General features: G+C 37.3%; 1 protein-coding gene across 1 annotated transcript in view; it reads left to right on the top strand.

Moving 5' to 3' along the window:
* FBXL7 (F-box and leucine rich repeat protein 7) overlaps positions 1-12,466 on the top strand; it is a 452,801-nt gene extending 440,335 nt beyond the window's left edge. Inside the window, exon 4 of the mRNA XM_074279106.1 lies at positions 9,401-12,466. Coding sequence (XP_074135207.1) covers positions 9,401-10,137 — 737 coding nt within the window. The 3' untranslated portion in view covers positions 10,138-12,466. The remainder of the gene's footprint in view (positions 1-9,400) is intronic.
* The last annotated feature ends 4,101 nt before the right edge of the window (positions 12,467-16,567 follow it).

Raw genomic sequence — 16,567 nt, 5'->3', positions numbered from 1 at the left:
AGCAGTGGAATATAGAAGGGAACATCTCTGAGGACAGAGACGTTCCCTTTTTGTTTTTGACTTGGTATCTCCATACCCTACATCTTTCATAGACAAGGCACATAGTAGGTATTTTTAAAATGGTTATTGGTTGGTTGATTGATAGTGACACCTGCACAAGCATTTCTTTTCCACTAACCAACTATCAATTTTTCTTAAACAAATTATAATCCAAGTTTATTACTATCTCCCCCTCAATAAGTTTCTCCCTAATTCTTTGAAAATAGTTATAGGTAGAGCCAGATAGAAACCTACTGATAACTGATAATTACATAATTACTATTTACTATTACTATTATTATTATTATTGTTATTTTGCTGAGGCAATTAGGGTTAAATGACTTACTCAGGGTCAAACAGATAGGAAGTGTTAAATGTCAGAGACCAGATCTGAACTTAGGTCTTCCAGGCTAGTGCTCAATCCATTGCTCCACCTAACTGCCCCTAAGATCATTATTTTCAATAAGAAAACTTTCCCTTTTATTCCCTGACAACAAAACCATACTACCTGATCACAGATTATCAGAGAATATATATCAGAGAACATGTTATTTTCTACTAATAGACGTGATGTGGTTAAAGTGTGCATATTCAGGCTCTCTTAGAGCAGGATATTAAGGGTGAATGAAATTTTGGCTTATTTGGAAGCAGATTTGAATATTTCTTTGAGTTTTATGAGCAAAAATGTATTTAGTAACAAAGACATCTAAATCAGTGAACTTATTACTAGATCCTAGAGGAAGTAGGATTCCTAGTAGGAAGTTAGAGGAACTGTCCAATTTCCCTAAGACTGGAATTCTCATGGAGCTTTGCACAACTGTGAAGATGCTATATATTAAGGTAGGTGGGAGAACTAGAAGAAAGTAGGTTTGGCAGGAAGGAGCTGAAAACTCAGAAACAAGGCAAATGAAAAAGAAATGACTTTTAGCATAGACATCTAGTACCAGATAATGATATAATTAAGTCATGAAGAATGTGTCCTTGAAAATAACCTTGTTATTGCTACAGTGTGAGCACAACTTGAAAAACAGGGTATAAGTTATAGAGGCAGGTGTATTTTTTTTTAGCATTAAAACTAGTTTAAAATGAGCTGGTTTCCATAAGGAGGATAGTGAGCTCCCCCATAACTGAGGTTTTCAGGCACACCATTTTTAAGAGATGTTATTTATAAGTCAGAAGATCATAGGATCATAGAAAGGATCATAGAGATCATCTGGTCCAAATCACCTAATGTACAGATGAGGAACTGTGGCTTAGAGAACTCAAATGGCTTGCCTAGGTTAATACAGCCAGTATGTATCAGAGGTAAAACTTGAACCCAGATCTTTATACTAGCAAGTTAAGTTGTCTATCCAGTTCTTCATGTTTATTGGGGTTTATTATATTTGAGTGAGGGTTAGATTAAGTCCCTTCAAATTCTAATATTCTATTTGTAGAAACCAGTAGGTAGCTAGGTAGAATGGTGGGTACAGTCCTAGAACTGAAGTCAAGATTTGAATTTAAATTCAATCTCAGATACTTATTAGATATGTGAATGGGCAAATAATTAATTCCTTTAATCTCTGTTCATCTTTCTTTATCTGTAAAATGGGAATAATAATTGCACCAACCTCCCACAATTACTATGAAGATCAAATAAAATAACATTTTTAAAGATCTTTGCAAACCTATTATTGTTACTACTAAATTATTACTAGTATTAGTCCCAAAATTGCTGTGAAGATCAAATGAGATAACCTTAAAGTCTTAAATAAATGCTAACTACTGGTGGCTGTAGTAGTAGTAGTAGTAGTAATGTGTTCAATAATTTCATTCAAGCGCTATTTCTCATGATCCCATTGGGGATTTCTTATCAAAGATACTGGAGTTTGCCATTTCCTTCTCCAGCTCATTTTACAGATAAGAAATTGAGGAAAACAGGATTAAGTGACCTGCCCAGGATCACATAGCAGCAGCAGGAGTGGTAGCAATGATAGCAATAATGATTTTAGTCCCAAGGTTGTTGTGAGGCTCTTAATATGAGCCTACCACATAGTAAGCACTGTATAAATGTCTGTTACTATTACAGGAGGACCTGCTAGTAGCTGCTGGGGATCTAATTCTGACCAGCAGAATAGATCCCTTCATGTTAGAGGATGATAAAAATACAAGGAGACTGAGAGGCAGTTACTTTCTCTGACTTCTCTCCTCTTCTCTCTTCCCTCTGATTTATTTTATTCCCAAACCACAAGCAACATCTGCATCAGTAAAGAATGATTTGCAATTCCTTCAAGTGTGTTATGATTCACAGCTGTGGGGGCTTTCTGAAAACAGACCTGTCCCTTAATGGTACAGTTCCCTTTAACGTTTTACAAAACAAGCTTTCTGGGTTTCACACTTAGTGTGAAACATGTCACCATACTACTACTACTACACCATTACTACTATTTACTATTATTTTGACAACTATATACTGTTAGTACCAAACTATTTCTACTATACTATTACCACTGATGCTGTTATAACTGCTGCTGCTGCTACTACACAATTCTACAGTTGTTTACATGCACACAGATTTGCAGAGGACATAAACTGACCATAATGGCAAACCTGAGACTCGTTGCCTTTGACCCTTCCTTTGAGAGAAAATTAGTAAACTGTATTTTCTACTAAAGGAAAGGGGAAGGGCCAATGATAATCTGAAGCAGAGGATGCAACCTTTAGTCTTTGCATTATTTTATATTCACCTTTCCTCTTCCCTTCATCCTTACTCCACTATGAGCAGCTAAACACTCCAGCTAAACATTTTCTCTAAGATCCCTTTCAATGTTATATACAACTATAACTCAAATGTTCTTCTACAGTTTATGAGAATAGACTTAAATATCACCAGCCATGCAAATTTTTCAAATCTTATTAATCAAGTTCTTCAATTTTGGTGTGAAAAATAGAACCAATGAACTAGAAAAGTTTATTTCAAACAGTTAGGAAGGCCCAGCAGTGCTCATGCATTTCAAAGTCTATCCAGAGATAAAGATTAAAGCTCAAAGGACTTACTGGACACCAGAGGCTGATCCCTCAGGACTAACTCAGTCTTTTTTTTATCTCATTCATATCCTAGACATGAGATAAATGGTTTGGAGTGTGATATCAGCAAGATATGTTAAGGATTTTATTGTAATTGAAAAGTATAGATGGCATCTTGAGGGATTTAAGAGACAGAATAAAGACAAAAACCATTTTGATAGGTAAATAAATGTAAAGGTTTGTGAGTGTTTTCTGTGACTAATACCACTAACAAAATCTGAGGGGATATCTGATTCCCTCGGTTTTCTTTTTCCTTAGAAGTAATACATCTGTTTTGTTTTTTTTTTTTGTTTTTTTTTTTTAACCTATGATAATGACAGACAATTCTTTTACTCCGATTCTTTTCCTGGCACCTGAACATCTAGTTACTCTCCTGGCGCATCTGGCTTCATGGTGGGGCCACATCAACTGCATTTTTTTCTGAGTACTGAATGTTTAGTTAGTCATAATTGGGAAGAAAGCCATTGGCATTGACAAAGTAGCAACATAAATACCTGTGAAGATTTCTCTCAGAAGCTCTGGAAGAAGAAAAGCTCTGAAAACAGAGACAGAATGATGCAATGGGATGAATGTTATACTATAAAGCAGAACTTCTTAAACTTCTTGCTCTCATGACCCCTTTTCACCTGATAAATTTGTACAGGACCCCAGGCACAGGTATATAAAATAGGTATATAAATCAAACATTTACTGATAATAAATCTTAACTTCAAGATCTTCACATGAAGTGGGGTCATGAACCACAGTTGAAGAAGCTGAAAATAGGACCTGGATTTTAGTCCCATATCTACTATACAAACTCTAATCTTGAACAATCCATTTAACTTCTCTAGATCTTTTTTTATTCATTTGTTGGAGGGCTGAACTGATGGCCTCTTGGCCCCTTTCAGTTTGAAAGTTCCCTGATTTTTCATGTTGTTCTCCTTATAGCTTTTATATGTATATGTGTGTATTTTTAGAGAGATAGATATACACACATAAACACACATATATGTATGTATATATACACACATATGTCTTTACATACATATATATATAGTATACATATAAACAAAAATTTATAAAATATGTGTATTATATGATAGAAGGTTCATCCTGGAAGTCATGTCTTCATTTAAAGATGCTCCTAATCTGACCTTCAGAGAGACGCCAAAAGATGCCTGGGGGAGAGGGAGACTAAAATTCTGGCATAGAATACTAACCCTTGGTTGGGCTAGAGAAAACACATTCCTAACTGGCTAATTATTTCTTGGCAGCCCTGCCACCAGACGCTTAAACCATTACCTGGCAGCCTCCTCAAGGCCTCCAAAGACTGCTGCTGGTGTCTCCACTTCATATATTGTCAGCTCTGGAATCTGGAAACCCAATAAAAGTATAATAGAGGTCTCTTTAGCTTACAGGTATCCTTGGGTTTGGGACTAGTGCTCTGCAGAAATGGACCTTCCAAACTCAATTTATGATGAGTTGTCTGATTTGAGATCACTCTGTATTCTTTCCCATCATAAGCATTATCATCTTTGAGGTATAAAAATACTTATTAGTAATTTCAATCTATCAGTAAATACATTAATCATTTATTTTGTGGTGGCATTTTGCTCAATGCTAAGGATACAAAAAGAGGGAAAACACTCGTGGAGCTTTGAACTAATGGGGGGAGAAAACACACACACAAACATATATAAAGTAAGCCCTATACACTATAAAAAGAAAATAACTAACAGAAAGAAATCACAAGTTAATGGCTAAATTGCACACTTATTTTAAAGACGTATCATGAGAATATTATGTAAAACTGCTATAATTAAAAGTTAGGGTATCTAAGTAGCATAGTGGAGAAAATATTGGAGTTAGAGTTAGGAAGACCTGAATTGAAATTTTGTACTAGCTGTATGACCCTGAGCAAGTCATCTAACTGATCATAACCTCAGTTTCCTTATCTGTAAAATGAAAAGAATAATAGTAACTATTCCACAGAGTAATAACACATTATTTTATGTGTAAAGTGCTTTGCAACATTGAAGTGTTTTTAAAATGCTATCCATCATTCTATCTGGATATTCCCTCTTTGCCTTAGTAAACTGTAGTCCTAAGGGTAAAGGAAAGTCACCTGGTGGCTGACCCTTTCATACTGAACTTCCTTAAACTTAGCCAGCCTCATGAAGGAGACACAGTCTGGTACTGACCGTATTTGGGTTTTTCCCTTTTAGTGGGATTGCTAGAGCTTCCATTTTGCCTGTATAACCTTGGTAAACAAAGTTTGCTATGCCTTGATGAATAATAATAGCATTTATCTAACACCTACAATGTGCTAGATACTACAGTAAGAGTTTTATAAGTAATATCTTATTTGTAACAACTCTTTACAACAATCCCCATTTGACAGTTTAAGAAAATGAGGTAAACAGAAGTTTGCCCAGAGTCATACATCTAATAAGTATCTGAGGTCAGATATAAATTCAACTTTTCCTGACTCCAGATCCAGCATTCTATCTACTACATCACCAGACACCTCTAAATAAAATAAAGCAGGACATTAGTGGAGGATTTTACAGTTTAATACACATTACCCACAATTCCAAGGGGATGTCTGGTCTCAAAATAAGGGAGAACTCGATTAAAGTCTCAATTATGATACCTGTTGGCTGTTGAGTCCTATAGCCACAACTCTTAGTAGTTCTTGGCACATAATCAGTGCATGGCTGATTGATTAATTGGACAAGTCACTTAAAAAGAAGTTTATTCTCATAGAGTTCCCTATGCAAATGAAATCACAACTATGGTAAAAAAAAAATTAGTTTCAGTAAGAATTATTCTGTATTGGTGATATATATATTTCTTCCAATAAGATGATCTTCAGCTTAAAAAAATAGTTAAGAGCTATCTTAAAATCTGTAAAGGTTCAGGTTGTAATTTTGCTTCAGATACTTATTGCCTAAGAAAACAAAGAGCAAGTCATGCAATTCCTTTGAGATTCAGCTTCCTCATTTGTAAAATGGTAAAATGAGGTGCAGACTGTGTGATTCTTGTGACAATCCAATGGAAAAATGCATTTAAATGATTCTGTAATTTTTAAAGTCAGGTAGAAATGGCAGCTAATGTCATAATTTTGCCTAGATCTGTGATTTCATTGATTTGGGGAACTCCTCATATGGAAATATCCTGAGCTGATCCAAATATCCTGAGCTGGGGCTCATAGAGCATCTCCTAAGACATTGGGAAGTTCAAAAATATCATGATCATAATATCAGTACAGGCAGAACTTGAATCCTTGCCATCCTGACTTTTTAAGGTTATCTGTTATTATCCCCCATTTTATAGATAAAGAATTTAAGGAAGACAGATTCAGTGATTTTCCCATAATTATTTAAATAGTAAGTATCTGAGGCTGAATTTGACCTAAGAGCTCTATCCATTGTACCAACTAACTGATTCTATTATACAAACTGCCATTCATAAAGATACATAATTATCACTTTTTTGTGTGTGTGAATTCAAGAAAATTTAAAGTTAGATTTGATGACCACTTTGTTTTACTTAGATTTGAATTTTTTGATAGTCTCAAATCACAGGATTATGGTCCTATTCAGAAAATTGTATCTCTAAAACAGAAACTAGTGTGCTGTTCTATTTGCGAAAGATTCTGGCATATATTCCTAATTATTGAGGCTGTTAAATGATATAGTAGATAGAGTGCTAGTCCTAGAGTCAGGATGACTTAAATTCAAATATGACCTCAGACACTTATAAGCTGCAAACCAGTTACGTATTTTCAGTTTATTCATCTGTAAAATGGGGATAATAATAGAACCTATCTTAACTAGCTTTGTTGTGAGAATCAATTAAGATAATAATTGTAAAGCACTTAGCACAGTGCCTGGCATAAGTATTATATAAATGTGATGATGATGATGATGATACCCTTAAAGTCATTAATCATGAGTCATTAATCATGCTTTATAGCAAGATCCTCTTTGCATTCTTAAGAAGGAAATAAGTCTCCACTAATGACAGGAAGCTGAATTCAATAATATTTTTGCAGCAACTTTAATAGAAATAAACCATGAATCAATAATGGACACAAAACCTCACTAATCTGTTCAACCTAAATATAAATATTGCTTTTCTCACCACACTCCTCCCAGCCAATAATGTGAGCAAAGCTGGTTCTTCTTTGTTTTATTTTGTTTCCAAATGGAAACTTAGTGAATCCATTTGAACCAGGACTGAACCTATTTCTTTTTCTCAAACTATTATATAGGAATAAGTTTAGAATATCATTGTATTCACTGTACTCAATAAATATCTCATTCACTTTGAACTCCCATTTTTCATATGGAGATATGTTTTCCCCCACCAAATATTGTGGCCTTCCTTAAGTGTACAGATTGATATTTTACTGCAGATGGGATTGAGAGCTAAGGCCAAAGCTCCTTTTTAGGTAATACAGAGAAATAAATCATCCTTGTCTTATTTCTAGAACATACTAGAGGCCTCTATTTAGATAAAATGTGTGTGCTCTATCCCCATTGCAACCTCCCGAGCCCCACCCCAGCTTCCAGTAGGTGTAGTACAACAGCCTATAAAGATAAGGTTTCTAGGTGTGCTCCTAGGACTCTAAATGCAGAAATAATATTGAATCATTAGAGCAAGGCTGGGAGCCTTTAATGTTTGAAATATTTCCATTCTTACAGGCTGGGTAGTTTACTCCCCTTCCCTGTAACCTCCTGACATGGATGGCTATTTTTTTAACCTCCTCACTCCTGGGCAGGAGGAAGTCCTGTGATAATCTTCTGAGCAATCAGTCCCCCAGGAAGTGGAAGGAAAGCCCTTCAGAGTGTTCACATTGCAGAAATTCTGAAGGGCTATGCCCTGACCTTGGGGACTTGCACAGAGGCAGGAGAGATAAGGTAAATATCCAAGAGAACTGCATGGTATCAGAGAGGAATAACTGTGAATAAAAGTTTTATAGTCTATAAAAGATTATAAAACTGAAGAGGTGAGGAGAATCTGAAAATTTTTGAAGGGTTTGGAGTTTGGGGGTTTTGTGTGTGTGTGTGTGTGTGTGTGTGTGTGTGTGTGTGTGTGTGTGTGTGTGTGTTTAAGTTGGAGTTGAGAGATACTGGTTGCTAAGAAAATGTTTCATGTTTTAGGTACATACTAATTATAAACTGCTCACCCTTTGGGTACCCAAAATATTACAGTATAAAATAGAGGAGGATAAAAGCAAGTTTTCTTTTTACTTGCTATAAGTAAGATTCTATCTTTATCCTTTCTGTCATACTAACATGGGAAGGAGCTATGATTTCATCAGCACAGAGAACTCCTGTTATGGGATTTCTCTCTACCAATGCAGATCCCAACCCCATATGTAATAACAACACCTTATTTCTATAGTGCCTTAAGGTTTGCAAAATATTTTATATGCATTCTTATTTGATTCTTATCTGTAAGAATAAAGGGAAGGCAGGGATATTTTTTTTTTTATCTGAAGAAACTGAGGCTCAGAACTATTAAAGAACTTTGGATTCTCAATACTAAGTGTCAGAATCCTCTTCACTCAAAGGCAGTCCCATATAAAATTGTACTTTCTACACAATTCAAATGTTTAGTTTTTTATTAAATAGAGGGAATTGGATGGAGAATTACTCTAACTCTCATTATCTGTGCACTAGATTAGTATTTTGGTTTCCTCCTTCTCTGAAGCACAGTGACCAAGGAAATTGGACTTGGAGTTAGAAAGACTTGGTAGACATTTACTAGCTGTGTTAAGTGTGATCCTGAACATATTATATGATTTAACCTCTCTGTACCTCAGTTTCCTCGTCTGTTAAAAAAGGAGGTTTGAAGGTATTGGATTTGGTGGGCTTTAAAATTCCTTCTAGCTTTGGGTCTATTAGTCTCTGACCTTTATAAGAACAGGAAGTACCTATATATGTAGATCAGCTATAGGACATCTACCATTGTATTAAATGTACTAATCATAGTTACATAGGATGTGGAGCCCTTATAACCAGGTGGATCAAAAGTAAATATCACAAATACTTCTTCTGCCTCCATCTCTTGAATTAAAAATTGAAACCATAAAGAAGACTACAATTGGCATTTGTAATAGTCTGCATTGCTGAAGAGAAGAGGTAGATATCCCCTCATTCCCCCCCCCCACCCTACTAGGAAAGTATCAGTGATAGAAGTAGTGTCACTGGGGAGAAACACTGTATCAGTTTGACATCATAGTATATATATATATATGTGTGTGTGTGTGTATATGTGTGTAATTTTCTCTCTCTCTGAATAGGATGCTCTAAAGTCACTTGCATCAGTCTGACCCGGGAAGCCTCCATCAAGCTGTCTCCTTTACATGGCAAGCAGATTTCCATCCGTTACTTGGATATGACAGACTGCTTCGTCCTGGAGGACGAGGGTCTGCACACAATCGCGGCGCATTGCACCCAGCTGACCCACCTCTACCTGCGGCGCTGCGTCCGCATCACTGACGAGGGCCTCCGCTACCTGATGATCTACTGCGGCTCCATCAAGGAGCTGAGTGTGAGTGACTGCCGCTTCGTCAGTGACTTCGGCCTGCGGGAGATTGCCAAGCTGGAGTCCCGCCTGCGCTATCTCAGCATCGCCCACTGCGGCCGGGTCACAGATGTGGGCATCCGTTACATTGCCAAGTACTGCAGCAAACTGCGCTACCTCAACGCGCGGGGCTGCGAGGGCATCACGGACCACGGGGTAGAATACCTGGCCAAAAACTGCACAAAACTCAAGTCCCTGGACATCGGGAAGTGCCCTTTGGTTTCGGACACTGGCCTGGAATGCCTGGCTCTTAACTGCTTCAATCTGAAGCGCCTGAGCCTCAAGTCCTGCGAGAGCATCACGGGGCAGGGTCTCCAGATCGTAGCCGCCAACTGCTTCGACCTGCAGATGCTGAATGTGCAGGACTGTGAGGTGTCCGTGGAGGCTCTGCGGTTTGTGAAACGCCATTGCAAGCGCTGTATTATAGAACACACCAACCCCGCCTTCTTTTGAGTGGACAGCCTCTGTCTATGATCTCTTTTTATAAAAATCAAAAACAAAACAAACAACAAAAAAATTTTGTTTTTTTAACCAAAAAAAATGTTAAAGACAGTATATGTAAGCACATGCCACTCTCATTTGCAATAGCTGTTTGTTCTTTTGGGGTTTTTTTGTTTGTTTGTTTTTTATGCTTTGAAGCTCTTGGGAATCAGCTTTTCATTATTTGTTATGATCTACACAAAGAAAACAAAAAAAGCCTGTTTCTATTGTAGTGTTACCTTCTTGTTTCTGGCTGGGTTCTTGTAGGTAGTCCTTCAGACAGCCTCAGCAGGCCAGTCCTAATGTTACAGGGAATCCCCCAAAAAGCACTGATCTAAGATGCTCCCAAGACTGCCTGCATTTGGCACAAAGGCCCAAACTCCACATTTGCTTGGAGTGAGTGAAACATGTTCCTCAGTCGGACAAACTAATGTGAATGCCACAAACAATCTTGAGAAATGGATCAGTAGCACTTTACAAAGTGCTTTCCAAACTTTTCTTTGTAGATTAATTACTCCCCATGAGCATTCTGAGTCTCTGTGCTCATGCCCATTTTAGAATAATGGGAATGAGAAAATTTGTGTTGTTGTTGTTATTGTTATAAACCTAACGTGATTTCCCCTTAGTCGCCCAGGAAGCCTTCCTCCTCCAAATGAATGTCTCCCTTTTTTTTTTTTTTTTTTTTTTTCTTTATGCACTGAGCCATTTTGCCAGCCTATTCCAGGAAGGATATTCCAAGGTGCTTGTCTCAGTGTAGGTTTTCTAATTGTCTCTCTCCCTCATCTGAGTGATCTCAATGTGTGCTCCTGGAACCTATTTCATATTATGCCCATGCTCTGTTGTTTGTAATGCTCTATGAGCATGATTAACAGTCATCACTGACAGGGTGGGGTCCATATATCTGAGGATGAGATTAGAGAAATCCGTTTCAGACAGATTCTGAGCTGAGATCTTTTAGTCTTTCATTGGTATAAAAGAAAGTCATCCTTCCAAAGCCTTTGCTAACAGGGGGAAATACCCTTGCAATTTTTAATTAAGAAGTGATGCCCAAATAGGCACACCCTTTCACTCCACAAAATATATATTTTTTTCTTTTCCTCAGTGCACATGTGGCAAGCACATCTGTACTCCAGCTGTGAGAGAACTAACCAGATTTTCCTTTTGTCATTCAGCCTTCTGTTTTTCTTTTTCATTTACTTGTTCCTTTATGCACCCCTACTTCATTGGATGTATGAAATCTTTTTGAGGTTGGACCCTTAAATGCCTAATTGTACACAGTGTCACCTTGTGTGCATATTTCCATAGTTCTATGCATATTCCACTTCAAAGGATGGATAGTCAACTTCCACATTTGTAATGGTGCACTCTATGGATATGGCATGCATATAAACAAGGAAACACATCAGTGAGATTTAGACTCTGGCCCACCAACCATGTCAACCATTCTTCAGAAATAAATACATACCTATGCACACATGATTTCTAAACAGGAAGTTACCATTTTGTAGTGGAGTTAGTCTTTGCCAATTCTATTTGCATAAAAGCAATAAGCCAGGGGGGAAAAATTCCATTGCCTTTCTATTTGAAGTTCATTCCCTGATTGCAACTAGCATGTGAGTCTTTAAAATCCTCCTTCACAGCTCCCCACCCTTATTCATTCACTTCTAAAAACTGTTCTACTTCAACCCAAAAGGAATGGCATCCAAATCCAGGGCCTCTAGACCTCCAAGCCAAGCATGCTAAATCTATTTGCAGAGCAGGCCTGTACAATGATTGACAATGGCTTCGAGTCAGAGGCCCCAATGCTGTACATGTGTTGGGAACTAGGAGCCGAAATAGGGAATCATCTGCCCAGTCTGGTTCTCATAATGAAACAGTAGCTTGCTTTCCAGACAACATCATTAGCATCATTGATGTAGCATTCAAAACTGTGTACTAAGAGGGAAAAAATGCATGATCTGGCTGGAAATACCACTTAGAAACACTCACACGGCTTATAAACGTATACATGACCTGAAGCAGCATTCTACATGCAATTTGTGTCTTGACTAAGGTTTATTTGTGAGTCATGGAGAATGTTCCCTCATCTTGGGCGATATGATCTCCCAGGTGAGTTTGTTAAGATTCCCTAGCAGACCCTTATGTGCCAGAGACCACTGGCTACTCAGTGGCTCCAAATATTAAAAACCTTATCTTTCTGCCATTTAATGTGTCAAATTTACTGCTTTCTGCATATCTGACAAGGTCAGCTCTTTACAGTGATTGTACAGCGTATCTTTGCTTTATCCAGTTTCTAACTTTTCCCCCAGACTTCTCTTCATAATTCTCCATAGGGAGTTCAAGAAGTTTGAATGTTTGGCAGAGGTAATTGGAAATTGGGTTTAGCAAGTTTTTAAGAGACCAACCAAAAGGCCTTATTAGCAAATTTGACTGTTTTAACATGTTGCTTCCTTCCTGGCTATGCTAAATTGAATGCTCTTCTTTAAAAATTTCTAATGTTGGAATCATTGCGTGCTGTATGATTCTCTAGAAAGCCATTAATTTACTACCATCAAAAAATAAAGCAATATGTCAGTAATCATCTCAGCCTCACTTTTTGCCCTCCTAACTACAGAAGGGAAAATGGAATCAATCAAAGTTGTCTCTCAGACTGAGCACAGCCTGAGTCAATTCAATGATGGGAGCCAGGAACAGAGATGGTCCCTCTGATGCCTGCAGTGTATGGTTTTGTCATTTCCCTTGGCTCAATGATGTTGGCTTCAAATTAACAGGTAAATGGAAAAGCATTCACTTCACAGGTAGTGAATTCATGCCTTCCTATTTGTTCCAACCTTTGAAGGAGCCTTCAAAATTGTTATGCTTAGCATCCGTTGCTATAAATAAAGACAGAGGGCCTCAGACCATGATTATATAGGGTACAAAATCAAAAGAGTTAGAAGAAGCCTGGAAAAACCTAAGGTGGCAGTTTTTTAAGTCCCAAAGCTCCATGAGACCCAAGAAATCAATTTTAGAGGAGGAAAAAGTAATACATGAGTAGCAAACTTGATCTTAAACAAGCACAAAGGATACAAGAGTGATTGCTTTTAAGATGTTTTAGATGCTCTTCACCTCCTTTTCAGCCAATAAAACTGTTCAAAAAAAAATTCCAAAACTCAAAAAGACCAGTAATATTACTTTTCTCACACTGTTAATTTGACACCATACTTCTCTCCCTCAATTTCTGCCTGGGTCCCAAAGAGATAAAGAGGTAAAGAGAAAGATGATCACTTCAGAGGTTCAGGCATTCATACTCAGACCTATGTTCAAAACTTTAAAGGAACCTTCAAAAAGGTTTTTATCCAAAAAGCACCCTGCATGATACCCAGTATAAAGCCACTGCTTTCCTTTCTTGTTTATTACTTGAAACGATTGTACATTTTGACAGGGGAAAAAAAGCAGTGGAGCAGAACCACTTACCTTCCTTTGATTAGCATCCAAATCCCCATGTTAAAGCCAAACTGAGGCATTCTCTCAATAAGTGGCAATCGTGATTAGTGAAGGGAAAAAAACAAAACAAAAAAAAAAAAACTACTGATTTGAAAAAATGCTGAACAGGCAAAATGGGAGGAAAAGAGACTAAAAGAAGAGTTTCAAGAATCAAGAGAAAATTTCAGTGAAAATAGTCATACAAAAAATAAATGAGATTAAAAAGCCTTATGTTCATTGCCATCTTGAACATTCACCATTCACATTTCTCCAAGTGTATTACCTGATATATCTCAGCATCCAAGTTTTGGTCCAGGTAAGGGTTTTTGTTTTTTGCTTTGCTTAGAATAAAACTGTCTTTGACCTAATTAGCTAGCCCATCAGGGTTAACAAACCAGTAGGCTAGATAGGCCAAACCCCCAATCTACTACTACTCTCATATTGTGTTCACAATTAGTCATTGCATAAAATGCTTGAGAACTCACTTACAACTTTCTGATCATTTGATTAGTTTGTTTTGTTTTGTTTTGTTTTTTGGGGGGGAATATGAATATTCCTGCACTAAATAAATTTCTCTATTACAGTTACCAGTATCAGATCAGCCTACACATATCCAACTACTTCAATACTACAGAAAACTATTCAAACAAAATAACAAACAGAATAAAACCATATTAAGTGCCTTGTGAGTTTGCTAAGAAAATTTATCTTTCTTTTACTATAGCAACATAATGTACTTGATACTTAGAACCTCAATATCTTTGATTCCATTTAATTCAAATATGCCATCTGTTTAAAACAATCTTTTCTTCTAATGGGAATGAAGAAGATGATAAACCCTCCGTGGTTGTGAACCTATTTGGGTTGTTGTTGTTTGTTTGTTTTTTTGAGGAGGGCAAGGATACCACAGTATGCTGCCATTTCCCTCTCGCCTTCCTTTCTCTCTTCCTCCCTCCCTTTTTCCCTCCCTCCCTTCCTTCCTTTCTTCCTCCCTCCCTCCCTTTCTCCTTCCTCTCTCTCTCTCTCTTCCCCTCCCTCCCTCTCTCTCTCTCCCTCTTTTTTTCCTTTTTCTCTTTCTGACATAAACCTATTTACATATGACTTTAAAGTTCATCTGTCCTCATTTTAGTGACAAGTAAACAGGAAGTAAAGTTATTTGCACCAGGGTCATACAGGTTATAAGTAGCAGGGTCAAGATTCAAACCTAGAAGAGAGGGAGGGAGGAAAAGGGGAAGGAAGGAAGGAAGGAAGGAGAAAAAGAAAACATTTGTTAAATAAGTGTATTTTATGGGAAATATGCAAATGTGAATTTATATGGCAGTTCTGATAAATCTAAGAAATAAACAATGAAACCTCTTAAGGGTTAATTTAGGTTATTTGAAACTATTTTGATAACTTTACTGAGAAAGTCTGAAAGATCAATTTCCACTTGATTAAACTTCTCAAATCAGACCACCAATCCTAATCTTGTTTAAAACCAAAACAATTTCTAATAGTTTTAGATTAGCTCTAAATTGATGTACTACCTTCTACCACTTCCCCCACCTTCCCCAACTCCATTCTCCTTCCTTCCAAATGATATTGGTTTGGTATTAAACAATATAAATAAATTCTAATTTTTTTTTCCTTTAAAGGTAACTTTAAATTTTATTTTAACTTTAGCTTTTAAACAAACATGGCCTTTTTAGTTTTGGAGGAAGCAGATAAGGGACAGTTACCAAGCCTCATAAATGGCTCTATGAATTTTATCACAAAAACTTTTCTTTTGGACATGGGAACCAAAGTAGAAATAATTATCTTTATGCAATTTAACATTTTTCATGATTTCAGAACAACTTTAAAAAGGCCTTGACTCTTTAACTGGTAAAAAGCTTCATTTTGACTCCCTGCCCAAACCACCCCCCCCCACCCAAGCCCAAGAAATATTTGACTTTTTGGCTCCCTGCACACCCTACCATGCAGCTTCCTAGACTGTTCAAGCTAAATAAGGCTCCCTGTCTTCTTTGTACAGCTCAAGAAACTTCAAGATGTTTCCTGAGTTCTCCACATAATCAAACAGCCATATCTTTGATTTATAATCTATTTTATCTCTATTAGTGGAGCTCATTCAATAAAGATTTTCCATTAGCTAGTCTGAGGGTAAGGTTCCAATTGGCTCTACTTTCTCCAACTTCAGCCATCTCAAACACCAAAGCAGCTGAGGGGTGCTGACCTGGAGGGGTTCTGTTTAAAAAAAAAATCCCTTTTCAATAATGACCTCTCACTTTCATAATGAAAAACAGAAATTCAGGCCCAGGATCTCCAAGCTGGCATTGTTCCTTCTTTGACATAGCTGCTTCAAAACTCACTGTGTGTTTCTTTTAAAAACAGCACCCACTTGCAGGGGATGGGCAAAGTAAACACTGGCACAGAAGGGGGCACAGGCTTCCCTCTTTTTAAATATATGCTTAATCTTAAGCCCTTGTGGCCAGATGTGGGCAGTGGCCCTTGAACCTTGAAAGGTGCTCTGGGAAAGCCAGCACTGTTTTTTTTTTCCTATCTTTCCTGCATTCTTGACCATTAAGCTTGTTTGTTTCTCTGGGTTCCCTAATGTTCCTTGTGTACCTATAACAATATCAGCACTCCAGCACTGGAATTGCATTGGCACAAATATCCTGGGGTTGGGGGCCTCTCACTTCACAGCCAATAATTTATCCTGGCCAAGTTACAGAGCAACCTTTCTTATCTGATTTTCTGAAACGTGCATCACATCTGAGGAGCAGCAGCTTGATCTTAAAATTCCTCTGGAGGACTTTGCTACTAAATATTTAAACTTTGGGGCAGCTAGAATCAGAGTATAGGTATTCAGAGACTTGGAATAAAAGTTTATTGGTGGACTGTACAGATAACTCAAAGATATTGCCAAAACAAAAGCAATTTTAATATGTTTTATGTTTTA

The sequence above is a fragment of the Sminthopsis crassicaudata genome, chromosome 1 (genome assembly GCF_048593235.1).
Source record: "Sminthopsis crassicaudata isolate SCR6 chromosome 1, ASM4859323v1, whole genome shotgun sequence".
NCBI classification, from domain to species: Eukaryota; Metazoa; Chordata; class Mammalia; order Dasyuromorphia; family Dasyuridae; genus Sminthopsis; species Sminthopsis crassicaudata.
The sequence above is the reverse complement of the archived record's forward strand: the minus strand, read 5'-3'. Positions and strand labels throughout refer to the sequence as shown.